The sequence below is a fragment of the Cavia porcellus genome, unplaced genomic scaffold (genome assembly GCF_034190915.1).
Source record: "Cavia porcellus strain 051 isolate PalLab524CR breed Dunkin Hartley unplaced genomic scaffold, mCavPor4.1 scaffold_31, whole genome shotgun sequence".
Lineage (NCBI taxonomy): Eukaryota > Metazoa > Chordata > Mammalia > Rodentia > Caviidae > Cavia > Cavia porcellus.
In genome coordinates, this window is record NW_026947514.1 from 38,401,135 (window position 1) to 38,414,515 (window position 13,381).

General features: G+C 35.3%; 1 protein-coding gene across 1 annotated transcript in view; it reads left to right on the forward strand.

Moving 5' to 3' along the window:
- Positions 1-13,381, forward strand: part of Kcnh5 (potassium voltage-gated channel subfamily H member 5) — a 330,578-nt gene that overhangs the window by 81,100 nt on the left and 236,097 nt on the right. Inside the window, exon 6 of the mRNA XM_063241526.1 lies at positions 1,279-1,671. Within this exon, the coding sequence (XP_063097596.1) occupies positions 1,279-1,671 (393 nt within the window). The remainder of the gene's footprint in view (positions 1-1,278; positions 1,672-13,381) is intronic.

A 13,381-nucleotide genomic window follows, 5' to 3' on the forward strand; every position in this document is an offset into this window, starting at 1 on the left:
GATGTTGTATAATTAGTGTTCAATTATATAACTTCAGTTTATGGAGAAATTTTAGGACATTCTCCCAAATTTTAAAAGATGGTGGTGTATTTGTTTTGCTTTTTGCTGTATAACTTACAGAGTTACATGCTAATGAGTACTTCTGTTTGTATCTGCTTTTATATTCAAATATTTAATGCATTTGTGATTTGGACTTTTTGTCTCCTGCTTTCTGAGGTCTATTAGTTTTAGAGACACTGAATAATTAGTTACATAAGATGGGAAAAGTCTATTGAAAATGTTATTTAACAAAACAAAACAAAAACCTCTAGGAGCCAAACTATAAATGAATAAAAATTTAAAAGTGAAATATATCCACTTACATGCAAACCCACCACCACCACAAAATAAAACCCTAAAATGGAAAACAACAAATTCCCACTTATGAAATTCTTCAATGCGTGCATTATCCTTAGTTTCATTGATGGCGAGAAGCAGAGATTTTTGATCTGCTTCCTCAGTTCTGTTCACATTTTCCAGGTATCAATTTCGGAAGGCAGTGCTATGTTCTGCGTTTATCACATTCAGCCAGGGCTGCCCCAACCTCTCCTCTTGCTTTAACATCTGCTTTTTCTTGGTTTCTTACTTTAATTACAGACTTACACAGAGTAAATCAGGTTTTGTATAACCTCGGACTGAAATGTGTTCATTTATCAAAGAGGTATGGAGAAGTAAACTTGAGTATTTAGTGGTTTTTCCTCTAAGGAATTTATGTCTGGCAGGGAGGTTTTATATCCTGGCTTAAGGGAGAAAAAGGAAAAAGCAGTCTGTCACATAGTCTAGTTCCATGGATTACTATGCTACTCATGAGGGTGCTTGCTGACTTTCTCAGCAGCAAGGTCACCCACAGGGGGACTCTGGGGTTCAGCAGAGTACCAGAATCAAGGTATTTTCCAAGATGTTAAATGTGCGGGAAAAATGGATGCGTCTGATTGCCCTTACTGTGAAAGGCACATGGTTCTAGAGAGGCCTGTAAAGTGGTGTGCACAAGGCCCTCCCTGAAGTGCTGCTGTGTGGTCTTGGCCACCGGAGAACAAGGCAGGTGGAGAAGTAAACAGACTAACTTTTGTAAAGCAGTGGGTCTTTGACAACTTAGGACAATTTGCAAGATGGATACAAAGCTGTAGACCATGCTTGGCCTTGAAGCCAAATGAGTTGTGGTTTGACAGTAAGTTTAAATTCATTACCAGATGTGCAGAAATGGGCCGGTTGTTTATGTATATGCTTTCTCTCTTTCAGGTTCTTCAGCTGGGATCAGATATCCTTCCTCAGTATAAACAAGAAGCGCCAAAGACGCCACCACACATTATTTTACACTATTGTGCTTTTAAAACTACGTGGGACTGGGTGATTTTAATTCTTACCTTCTACACCGCCATTATGGTTCCTTACAACGTTTCTTTCAAAACAAAGCAGAACAATATTGCCTGGTTGGTGCTGGACAGTGTGGTGGATGTTATTTTTCTGGTTGATATTGTTTTAAATTTTCACACAACTTTTGTGGGGCCTGGTGGAGAGGTCATTTCTGATCCTAAATTGATAAGGATGAACTATCTGAAAACCTGGTTTGTGATTGATCTGCTGTCTTGTTTACCTTATGACATCATCAATGCCTTTGAAAATGTGGATGAGGTAAGTGATTCTGATTTTGTGTATTTATAATACTGTGGATCATATTTTCTGACAACGTCGGTATGAAAAGATTGTGCAGATGATACAAGCATCATTTTAGCCAACACTTTTAAACTTCATTATTAAACACTTGCTACAAGTTATATTTGATTATCTTCAGTTGAGTTTCATGATTTCTGGATGACCATGCTAATTACTAGGAAAATGACTGTGATTAAAGGTTGTGATTGGAGTAGGTAGAGGAGAGGCAAAATAGCTGCATTTGGAGCTCATAGATGAGGAACTAGATGTATTTAAAATTGTTCATCATTGGATCTTTGGGCTCCTTTCCTCCTCACGCATATGAGAGCAGTGCTAGAGTCATAAAGAAGATGAAATCTCAAGGAGTGATGGCTTTTGACTTTTTGCCATTTTGGTTTATACTTTCACTCAAATTTTGCCTGAAAACATTTGCGGATTGAGATGGTTTTGAAGGACTTCATATGTATAGTTTAATGGGAGGTTCTACTCCTTCAGTGTTATCTGTGCTACTGGAAATACTTAAAGTGTGTGATATTTTAAAATATCACTACATTCATGACTTTTTGATGTCTTACTTTGAAGTGGATTTGTACAAGTTGTTATATACCAAGATAAGAAGATTCAACCAATAATCTCAGTTAATAATATAGAGCAGAGTTAATACAGAATATCTCTATAATTAAACATGTTCTTATAATGATAATGTTATTAAATTAATTTTCCTGAAGATTCTACCATTTTTCTAAACTGTTCAGATGAAAATTTCATTACGTTATTGATAATGCTCTTGTTATTCTATGTGTGTTGAGAGTTATATCAAAACTTTTCAATGATTTTTATAAAGTTTCTACATTCAGTCAAGTATAATGATATTAAAATTTATTTCTTTGAAAGTCAAGTGTAGGTTTTGTATTTTGATACTGTTAACATATTTGTTACCTTAAAATTATGGAAAAGAAGAACCATAGTAATTCATCTTCTAATTTTAGATCTCATATGTAACTTTTAAAAGTATGTTTATTTTTTTTCTGACTTATCCTCTGGAGATAGTTAAAGGGAATTAATTTTGAAAGTTCTAATTGTATGATAAAGGGACAAGAAATAGTTTTTCACTTACTACCTCAGTATATTATGACTATAGTTATTTAGAACATGAATTCTCTAGGTTTTGGTTCGAAGAACGGGTTTTTTGGAAAACAGTTTTTCTGTGGAAGTACAGCAGGTGGATGGGTTTGGGATGATTTAAAGAAGCACCAAGCCTAGAGCCATCACATGTATGTACAGTTCACAGGAAGATTTATGTTCTTATGAAAAGCTAATGCTACCACTGATTTGATGGGGAGTGGCTAGAAATACAGATAAACTTTTGCATGCTGTCCGAGTGCTCACTTCCTGTTCTGTGGCCTGATTCCTAACAGGCCACAACCAGTACTCATTCTTAACCCTGGGGACTGAGGATCTCTGATTTAGAAGATGGACATAAAGATTTTCATGTGGATTCTTAAAAAGTTAATCTCATAGAATAGAGAGTAGAAAGATAGTTGGGGAGATTTGGATAAAAGACACAAAATTTCAGTTAGATGGGGGAGATTAGCTTAGGGTATCCACTTTACAGGGTAGAGATTATATTTAACAATACCATATTTAAAAATGATGACGGCATGAAGGGATGGAGAGAGTGGGGATGTGCTTGTCAGTTGTGTGTTACTGTAATGAAATCCCTGATACAGGTTACTTAGGAAGTGAACAGAGGCTTATTTTCCTCATAGTTCTGGAGGTCTGTCTGCGAGACTAGACAGACCTAATTTTGAGCCCCTGGTGAGACTGGCAGATGGCAGTGGTGGGAGTATGTGATGGAGCAGTGACAGAGCCAGGAACACACTGAGAGGGAGCACACAGACAGGAAGACTTCCACTGTCCCTTTTGAGGGCACAATTCTATGGCTTAAACAGCTCCACTTCAGCCTACCTCTTAAAAGCCCATAGGATCTCCCAGTAGTGCCAGCCTGGGGACAAGCCTTTGCATATGGACCTCAGGGGATGTTCAGCATCCAGAACATGTCAGTACATATGTGTTCTCATCCCTAAGATGCTGAGATAATGCTCATGTTAAATAGCTCCAGTTAGTCATTCCATATGTCTATATGCTTCAGAGCTGCATGTACATAAGAGTACATACAATCTGATTAGCCAGTTAAAAATAAATCCAAAGACTGGCTTAATTCATAGAGAACATTCATTAAATATATTACATAATAAAACATATTTATAACTATAGATAGTACTGTATCAGTGTATAATATTATATATACTAATTTAAGTATATATTAGAAGATCTCAACTTTTCATTTGAAAGAATATTCAAAGTAATGCTACCTTGCAATACTATTTTTAGTTATCACACTGCAAAGATCAATACTAGGTTGAAACACTAGGCTAGTGAGTGTGCTGACTAAGGCAGTTTGTTGCTCAAATGTCTCTTCTTGAAAGTTGTACTGAGTTGTACTAAGCAGTTAGTGGTATCATGGGTCAGACTCTTCGCTTGGGAAAGAAAGCCAGTTATTAGCACCTTTCTCAAACTCAGGATTCAATGATGTCACCTTGCTACCTTTAAACTGGCCACAGTGGAAGTTATTTACACTGAAGAAAGTAGCAAATGCTCCACTCTCCCATAGCTGCCTTTAATTTTCTGTTAAAGCAAACCCCCACTAAACTTAGATGATTAAGGGATGCTGTGATTTCAGATTTGCCGCAGTGCACGTGCAGAACCACTTTCCTAATGCTGCTTCTAGCCCACAAATGTTTTGGTAGGAAGACTTTAGCATATGTGTGCTACTTTTGTTCTAGGACTTGCTGTTGTGTCTTGTATTTACATATCCCCCCCCAAAGCATCATTAGATCATAGGTAGGGGTTTTTCAGAAGTGGCTGGGCCTAGAGTGTGTGGTGCTAGAATTGATTCACAGTGTATTGCTAGGATCAAAACACTAGGATTAAGGATGTGACTCCTGCCCACCCTCCCTCCCTAAGTAGATGGATAAGGTATAAGGACAGAAAGAGCTGTGTTTATCCCTTGTTGCTTTGCCAAGTTCTGCCTACATGAACTATTGCTCCTCTGTGATGCCACTCTGCCTTAGAGCCAGCAGATTATGGACTGAAAACCTCTACAAACTGAAAGTTACATAAACATTTCCTCTTTAACTTTAGGTGTTGGGTATTTTGTCTCTACAATTAGAGAAAAGTAATTAAGACCCTTTCTATTGCTATACTGAGGTCTGTGATCTCTCATTCTACCAAATCTTCTTTTCCTCCTTCACAGACGTGCATTATGCTCTGAAAGCTTACCTCTCTCCCAACCCCATTCCTAGATATCTAAATCAGTAAAATTCTTACATAAATGATCCTGGCTTGGCATAGGATCATCCCAGAACCTGAACTGATAAAGTGGCGTCCAGGACAAGCCACTGTCACACTTTGCTTAAGATAGTACAAAGGGATGAAACCTCTGTGAAGAATAATTGGCAGTGTCTTATTTAAAAAAAAAACCAGATCATATCATTTAGGGGATTTTAAAAAAGCATTTGCTTCTGTGGTACCAAATAACCCCATTGTATATCTTCCCTCCTGGTATCTTAGTTCTAGGCCTTGACTTCTCCCTTTGGCTGATGAGATCTTAGACTTCTTTTCTATCTGTTCAATTTTATGCACACCATTTCGTTCATGTGCTTTTCACAATCTAGGTATATTATTTTTTGGTTCAATTAGTGTGCACTGTTTATACTATAAATACATATATGCTCTTTATAGTTGAGTCTTGGGGCATACTAGATTACTTTTCCTTTTCTGTACTTTGGTTTTCTTAGGAGCTGATAACTGTCAACTTTATCATTTGCTTAGTTTTCTGTGCAGCTATTAAATCACTAAACTGTCTGCTAATTGTCTAAATATCCCCTCGTTACATAAATGCAAGGGATATTCTATCTCTGTCCTTCTAGAACTCCTTTTAGATACTGTATCTGCTAGACTAATGAGGTAAATTCCTCTCTTTATTGCATTTACTTTTCAGCTGTTTTTCTTTCTGTGCCCTTTGTGGATAGTTCTTTAGCATCTGTCCCTAATTAATGCTTTTTTGCCTAAAATCTGTTTTGTTTGATTCTAATATAGCTAAATTAGCTTTTGTTATAGTTAGAGTGTATTTGGTATATACATTTGTAATATTTTACATTATATAATTCTCAGTTATACTCTAGATGCATATTTTATCTCAGTAGATTCTGAGAATATCTTTAATCTGGCTAGTTTAATCTATCTATATTTATTGTGATTACTTACATCTTGATTTATTTAGAAAATCTTATTTTTCACTTCTTGGGTGTAGCGTATTTTATTTATGCATTTTTATTGATTTATATTTGTGATACATAATAACTGTATTAATCAGGGGAGATAAAAAATATGTATCTTTATTTTCTATTTTTCCCCTCAATTCTACCCTCATTTGCATTGTTTTAGTTTTACTTTAGCCAGTTATGTTTCTTCTACTGGTTAGGAAGTTTTCAGTTATTCTCATATTTTAACATTAGTATTTGACTTACATTCTGAAAGCTTGGGAGTTGCTTTACCTTTCTCCTAAATAATTTCAGAACCTCTACACCTTCTGTCTGTCAGGTTGTCATCATTTTGGATTTTGGCTCCACGTTGTTTTTAACCCTGCCTTTTGATTATTATCTTACTGATCACCCTGTCAGTAGTTACCTAAACTTATGCACGCATGTCAGTTCTTTGTCACTTGTCTTGTCTGGCGCAGGTCTTGCAGACGTGCACTCTGTTATGCAGTGGAAGCATTCAGCTTTCTCCTTCAGGGAGCCTTCCCACATCATTCTCAAGCGGCTCTTTACCAATACCTTCATTGTGGCTTGTCTTTACTTATGGACATGCAAACATACTCATATAGTGGCACTGAATTTCCTTTTGTTGCTTTGCTTGTGCGTGTGAGCACCTTAGCAGTTGTTGGATGATCTTCAGGCTTGTTCTTTGTGCAGGTCATATTTTTCCATGAGAATCTGGGATGCTTACTCTTGTTCGCAGTTTCCATACTGTGAAAAGAAAAGGAACAAATTACTACTTTACTTATATAACAAAATAAGTACAAGGTGTAAGGTGTAAACGAGAAAAGAGACATAAATAAATTTTGTTTGTGTAATTCTACATGATTATCTCATTTGTAATAATTTCATGTAAGTCTTGTGAAGAACGTGTCTTCTATCTTGTTGAGATTCCTTCGTTGCCCTTCACATGTTAGTGGCTCACTGACATGAAGCAGTGAAGTGTTAGCAAAGTTGTAGTAAACTGTACAATGACCTAAAAATAAAATGGAATTTAAACACTAGTGGTGATTTGGGAATAAAAGAGAACATGATTCTGAAAATTACAATTCAACCCTTTAATATACTGTGTGTGCAGAATAACCTAGAGAACTTCAAACTTCTTTAGTTTCAAGATCATTGATGCTATTTGAAGGTAATTTGATTTACCAGGGATTCATGAATTAGATATGTGCTTTCTAAAAGAAAGCCATGAGGCAGGAAAGATGGAGCCCATTAGGGGAAGCATTTGGTCTGAAAAGAAGGAATGTAGGTTATAACAGAGGCAGAAAGTTGCTCTTCCTCTGAATCCAAGTAATAGAATTGTATTGTTTTGTGGTGCACATTTTAATTAGCTTTGGGAGATCTAGAGACCTTAATTTTTGGGAGGAGGTTGGGGAAACTGAACAACAGAATTTCAGAGAAAGGTAGGGGTGATGCAAATAACGTACTGTACAGTGATAAAGCAAGATGTAGGAAGCAGGACACCCCTGGGATTTAGAGGGTGATGACATTACTGTGTGCTACGCATGTTAATCTAGGTCAGAACAAAATGAATGTGAGAAAAAAATCACCCATCCATTGTGTCAGCAGGAAAAATGAATGTACCAGTCGTTACTTAGTTTTGGAAGCTTATAAATATATTTTTAATTTTCAGAAAAGTTTGTGGAAAACAATTTCTACATTATTTGTATTTATGAATAATGCTTGTCAAGATGCCATATGTATATTTCACTTTATATTGATACATTAATTTTCTAAATTTCTAGTCATCAAAATGAGAATTGAAACTCAGGCTAGTGACTTTCGTCAACCTGGATCTCTCTCTGTGCCGTTTGCCACCTTCCACCTTCCACCAATGATAGTATGGTAGAACCATGACTTAATGCAGTTGGGTTGTTAGTACCTTTTAAGTTGAAATTTATAGATATTTTGAAATGGTATAGCTAGGAAGTATGTAATTTTTCTGTTTTAGCTTTCCTGATTTTAAACTTATTAAATCAGTAGAGATACTGCCTTAGTCTGTTTTATACTGTTGTAATAAAATACTATATGTGATGTAAAATGAACAGATACTCATTTCACGCAGTACTGCAGTTTGGAAAGTACAAAATCGTAAATGCAGAGCCCTCACGCCGGCCCCTTAGATCTCAATCCCCAACTCCCGGTTAACTTTCAACAGGAATTTTAAGAGAGGTTAAAAACATTCAAACCACAATACTGTCCAGTTCTCCTTGAACCTGTTTGTTTTCATTCTTTGTTTCCTAGTTGACTATGACATGTCCTAAGCAATCTTCTTTTAATTCTAACTTTATAAAAAGCAAAATAGACTTTGTTGTTTTGAGCAGTTTTAGACTTATAACGATATCGAGGGGAAGGTACAGAGATTTTTCTCAAATACTCTGTTGTCACGTACATTCTCAGACTCTCCTGTTACTGGGATAAAACCCCACATCACAATAGTGCTTTTCTTACAGCTGACAAACCTACAGAAGATGCATCATTATCACCCATTATTTCCTTGAGAATCTATTCTATTTTGAACCTGCTATGGGTTTCACCATGGGTGAGGGCAGGTGCTCACTATTATAGTATGAAGCAGGTTTGTTTCATTGGCCTAAAAATCATCTTCTTCATTTATTCCTCCATCTCTCCCCGTCAAACCCAGGCTACCATTGATTCTTTTAAAGGTCTCTGTTGTTTTGCCTTTTCCAGGTGTCATATAGTTGAAACTAAATAGTCTATAGCATTTTCATATTGTCATTTTTCACTTAGCAATATGCAGTTATGTTTTTTCCATGTGTCTTCAAATCTAGATAGCTCATTCTTTTTAGGGCTAAATAATAATATATCACTGTGTGTAGCACAGTTTTTATTCATTCATCTATTGAAAGACATCTTGGCTGCTTTCAGGTATTGTCAATTATGAATAAAGCTGCTGTAAACATTCATATGTAGATTTATATGTGGATATATGGATATAAATTTTCAATACATTTGAGTAGATACCAAAGGGCATAATTCCTGCTCTTGTGGTAAGAATGTGCTTAGCTTTGTAGAAACTTCCAAACTGTCTTTTAAAGTGGCTGTACCATTGTGTATTGCCATCAGCAATGTGTAAGGATTTTTATTTTTCTCCATCCTGGCTAACAGTTGGTGGTGTTAGAGTTTTGAATGTCAGTCATTCTAATAGATCTGTTATGGTATATCATTTAATTTGTAATTCCATGATGATTTTGAGCATCTTTTCAACTGCTTATTTTTCATTGAAATATCTTTTCTCGATGAAGTATCTTTTCTTTTGTCTGTTTATGAAGTGCGTTTCCAGAGTTCTTTATGCATTTTGTATAGCAGTTCATATATGTCTCTTGCAAATATTTTTGTGGTTTGTCTTCTCATTCTCTTGATAATATTTTTCACAAATTGGAGTTTTCAATTTTAATGAATTCCAGCTTATCAGTTATTTCCTTGATGGACTGTGCTATTGATGTTGTATCTTAAAAGTTATCCTAAGCAAAGTAACTCGGATTTTCTTTTCTTGCTATGGTTTGAATATAGTTTGTTTCTCTTAAAAATTCATGTTGGAATTTAATCTTCTTTTATAAAATGCTGAGGGTTGGGACCAGGTGGGACAACTTACAGGTACTTAGGGCTCACACCATGAATGGATTAATCTATTTTTGTGATGAATGAAATAACTGAGTTATCGCAAGAGTTGGTACACTATAAAAGCAACTTTTTCCAGGTCTCTTATGTGTGCGATGTCCTGAGCTGCCTTAGGTATATGGAGAGGAATTCCACCATCAGATGTGACCCCTTGATCTTGAACAAGCACAAACCAAAATAAATTTCTTTATAAATTACTCAATCTGTGGTATTATGTTAGCAACAGAAAATGGACAGATATGTTATCTTCTAGAATTTTTGTACTTTTGGGTTTTCAGATATATGGGCTTTTAAAAAATGTTTTATTAGTCCATGTTTGCATTATATAATGTTTACATTCCTTGTGTAGAGTTGGTACACATACATAACACCCTTTAATTCATCCTTTTTTTTCCCTTCCACTCTTTCACCCCTCCCTCCACCTCTTGATCCTCTTTCTGTCTGAGAAAAATCTTGCTACTTCCTATTATGTATCTTCCTATTATGTATTTTGCTCTTTATGTACATGAATGGATAAAGAAAATGTGGTATTTACTCATAATGGAGTGATACTCTGCCATAAAGAGAGATTAACTTGTCATTTGTAGAAAAATGGATGCAGTTTGAGGACCTAAGTTTAAGTGAAGTAAATCACACTCACCAGCTTAAGTACATGATCCTTTTTTGGGGGGTATCAAACTCATGACCTCACACTTTCCAGGCAGGCACTTGTGCTGCTGAGCTAAATCCCCAGCTCTTACCTGATCCATTTTGAGTTAATTTTTGAAGGGCGCAGAGTCTGTGCCTAGTTTGTCTTTGCATGTGAATATCGAGTTTCGTTATTGTCATTTACTAAAAAGACAGTGTTTGCTCTACTGCATTACTTTGTTCCTTTGTCAAAAATCAGTTGACTGCACTTAAGTGGGTTTCTTCCTGAGTCCTGTTTCTGTTGTTGTAATCCATTTCTCTACTCTTTCACCAGTGTCCCATCCTTCTGATTGCCATATCTTTAAGGTAAGTCTTGAAGCCAGGTAGCATCAGTCGGTCCTCTAACTCTGTTGCTTTTCTTCAGCACTGTGTTAGATATTCTGACATTTTTGCCTCTAAATATGGTTTTTAGAATCAATTTGTTGATGCTCACTAAATAATGCAGTAGGATTTTGGTGAAGATTTTGTTGTACTATCCTTCAAGTCTGGAAGGACTGTCATTTCAACAATACTGAGGTTTCCTACCATGAACATCTCTTCATAGGGTTTTTTCCTTGGATATCTTTCATCCAAATTCCCTTACTAAGTCTTATACACGTTTTGTTTTACTTAAGTATTTCATTTTTAGGAGTGCTAGCATAAATGACATTTTTTAAAATTTAAAATTCCTCTTGCACTTTACTGGTATATAGGAAGGCAATTGTCTTTTTAATATTAATCTTGTATCCTGAAACCTTGTTGAGTTTGTGTTCACTTATTAGTTCCAGGGTTTCTTTTTGTTAATCCATTCACATTTTCTACATAAAAAATTATGTCATTGTTGATCAGACAGCTTTATTTCTTACTTTCCAAATAGCGTATCTTTTATTTCCTTTTTTGTTTTATTGAATTAGCTAGTGTATCCAATATGATTTTAGAAAATGAGGTGGTGCAAGTATTGGAACATCCTTGCCTGCTTCATATTCTTAGTGAAGAAGCTTCTAATGTCTCACTATTAAGTATGTTTTTTGTAGTTTTTGTGAATATTCCTTATCAAGTGAGAGAAGTTTCTCTATTCCTAGTTTGATATTTTTCTCTCTAAACCTTGAGTAAGCATTCAATTGTGTCTAATGCTTTTTCTGTTGAAATGAACATGTAGTTTTCCCTCTTTAGTCTGTTGATATGAAGGATTACATGGGTTGATTTTCATGTATTGATCCAGGCTTCCATTACTGGACTGTCTCCACTTGGTTGTATTTAATTTTTTATATGTTGATGGATTCAATTTGCTAATATATTGTTGAAGATTTTTTTGCATCTATGTTCAGAGATCTATGTTGAGAGATATTAGTCTAGAGTTTTCTCGTATTGCCTTTAGTATTAGTGTAATGCTGATTTCATAAAATGAATTAGAAATTATTCTCTGTTTCTGCTGATATTGTAAAGAGTTGATGTAAAATTCTTACATGTCTGAGAGAATTCACTTGTGAATGTATCTAAGCTTTACGTTTTAGAAGTTTATTAACTACTGATCAAGTTATATAATAAATGTAGACCTATTTAGATAGTCTTTTGTGAATTTTAGTAGAGATTTTTTAAGGTCATGTTATCTAAATTATTAAATTTGTTGGTATGAAATTGTTCACATTATTTCTTAGTTAATCTCTTGGCGTCCATGGGATCTGCTGTTCTTCAGGGATCTTTACTCTTTCATTTCTAATGTTACTAATTTATATCTTCTCCATTTCTTAGGTGGCTATAAGCTTATTAATTGTATTGGTGATTTTGAAGACCTAGCTTTTAGTTTTGTCATCTTTATTGATTATTTGTTTTCAATTGTACTGTTCTAATTTTATTATTTCTTTCATTCTACATTAGATTTAATTTGCTTTCCATTTATAGCTAACGTGGATGATTAAGTAAGTGTGTCTGTCCTCTAATCTCCAGATGTTTGCGTATCTTTCCAGATGTCATTCTGTTGCTGATTTATAGTTTGATTCTACTGTGGTTTTGAAGGCAGATATTATATGATTTGTAGTCTCACAAACCTTAGTGAATCTAATAACAATAAAAATAATTTGTTTTATTTAGTATTGGATTAATGTTTTACCTATACCTATTTCGTCTTCTAATTGTAATAAAGAATTTAAATACAATAAAGATCTGTAGACAGCTAAAGGTTGGGCATTACACTGTGTTCTTAGAGAAATTAAAGGCATAGCTTACACTTACGGCAGATATTCTGCTTTTCTTGGATCTGGTTACCTATTAGGATGTCTAGCACATAATTGACATCCTATAAATATTCATTCTGATTTGAATGAAGCACTAAGCCTTATTATGTTTTCTAAATAGTTCAGTTTCTCATTAATAGTGAGACAGATAGGACCAGGAGAAAGTCTTTGTGGCTTAATCTTGGCTGTTACTTCACTAATAGCAGGGCGTTCAGTGTTCCTGGAGGTTATTATGTCACATCTTCTCTTCTGAGTACCCTTCCACACGTATTCTTATGCAAAAATATATTTTGATCGTCTGATCTTTCATCTTTTTATGCATGGTTAGTGATGACCTTAGTTTAGGTGCCTAGACTGGGACTTTCCACTTGCACTGGGAGTGCAGAGTACTGTGGGCAAATAAGAGAATCAGTGCATAGTCTTTGAATGGAAACCTACCTTCTTTCTAGTTTGAAAGGAAAATATGCTCACAAATTATAAGCGACATTAATACGAAAGGGGTCACGGTGAAGGTGGTGATGAAGAGAAGGGGTGTAGAATGGGTAAGAGTCATCCTCAGGGTCTAAAGTGGAATATGATTGCTGTGGTCTGAGCCTTTACATTTATTCCTGGTGGGGACTGATAGTACAGAATGTTGTCAAGGTTGGATAATACACATATTTAATGATAGATATTCTTATATTTGAAAAATACAGTGATGTTGCAGAAACATATTTTTTTGTGTGAATTTTCCATTGAGACAAAGAAGTCTGCCTAACTGAG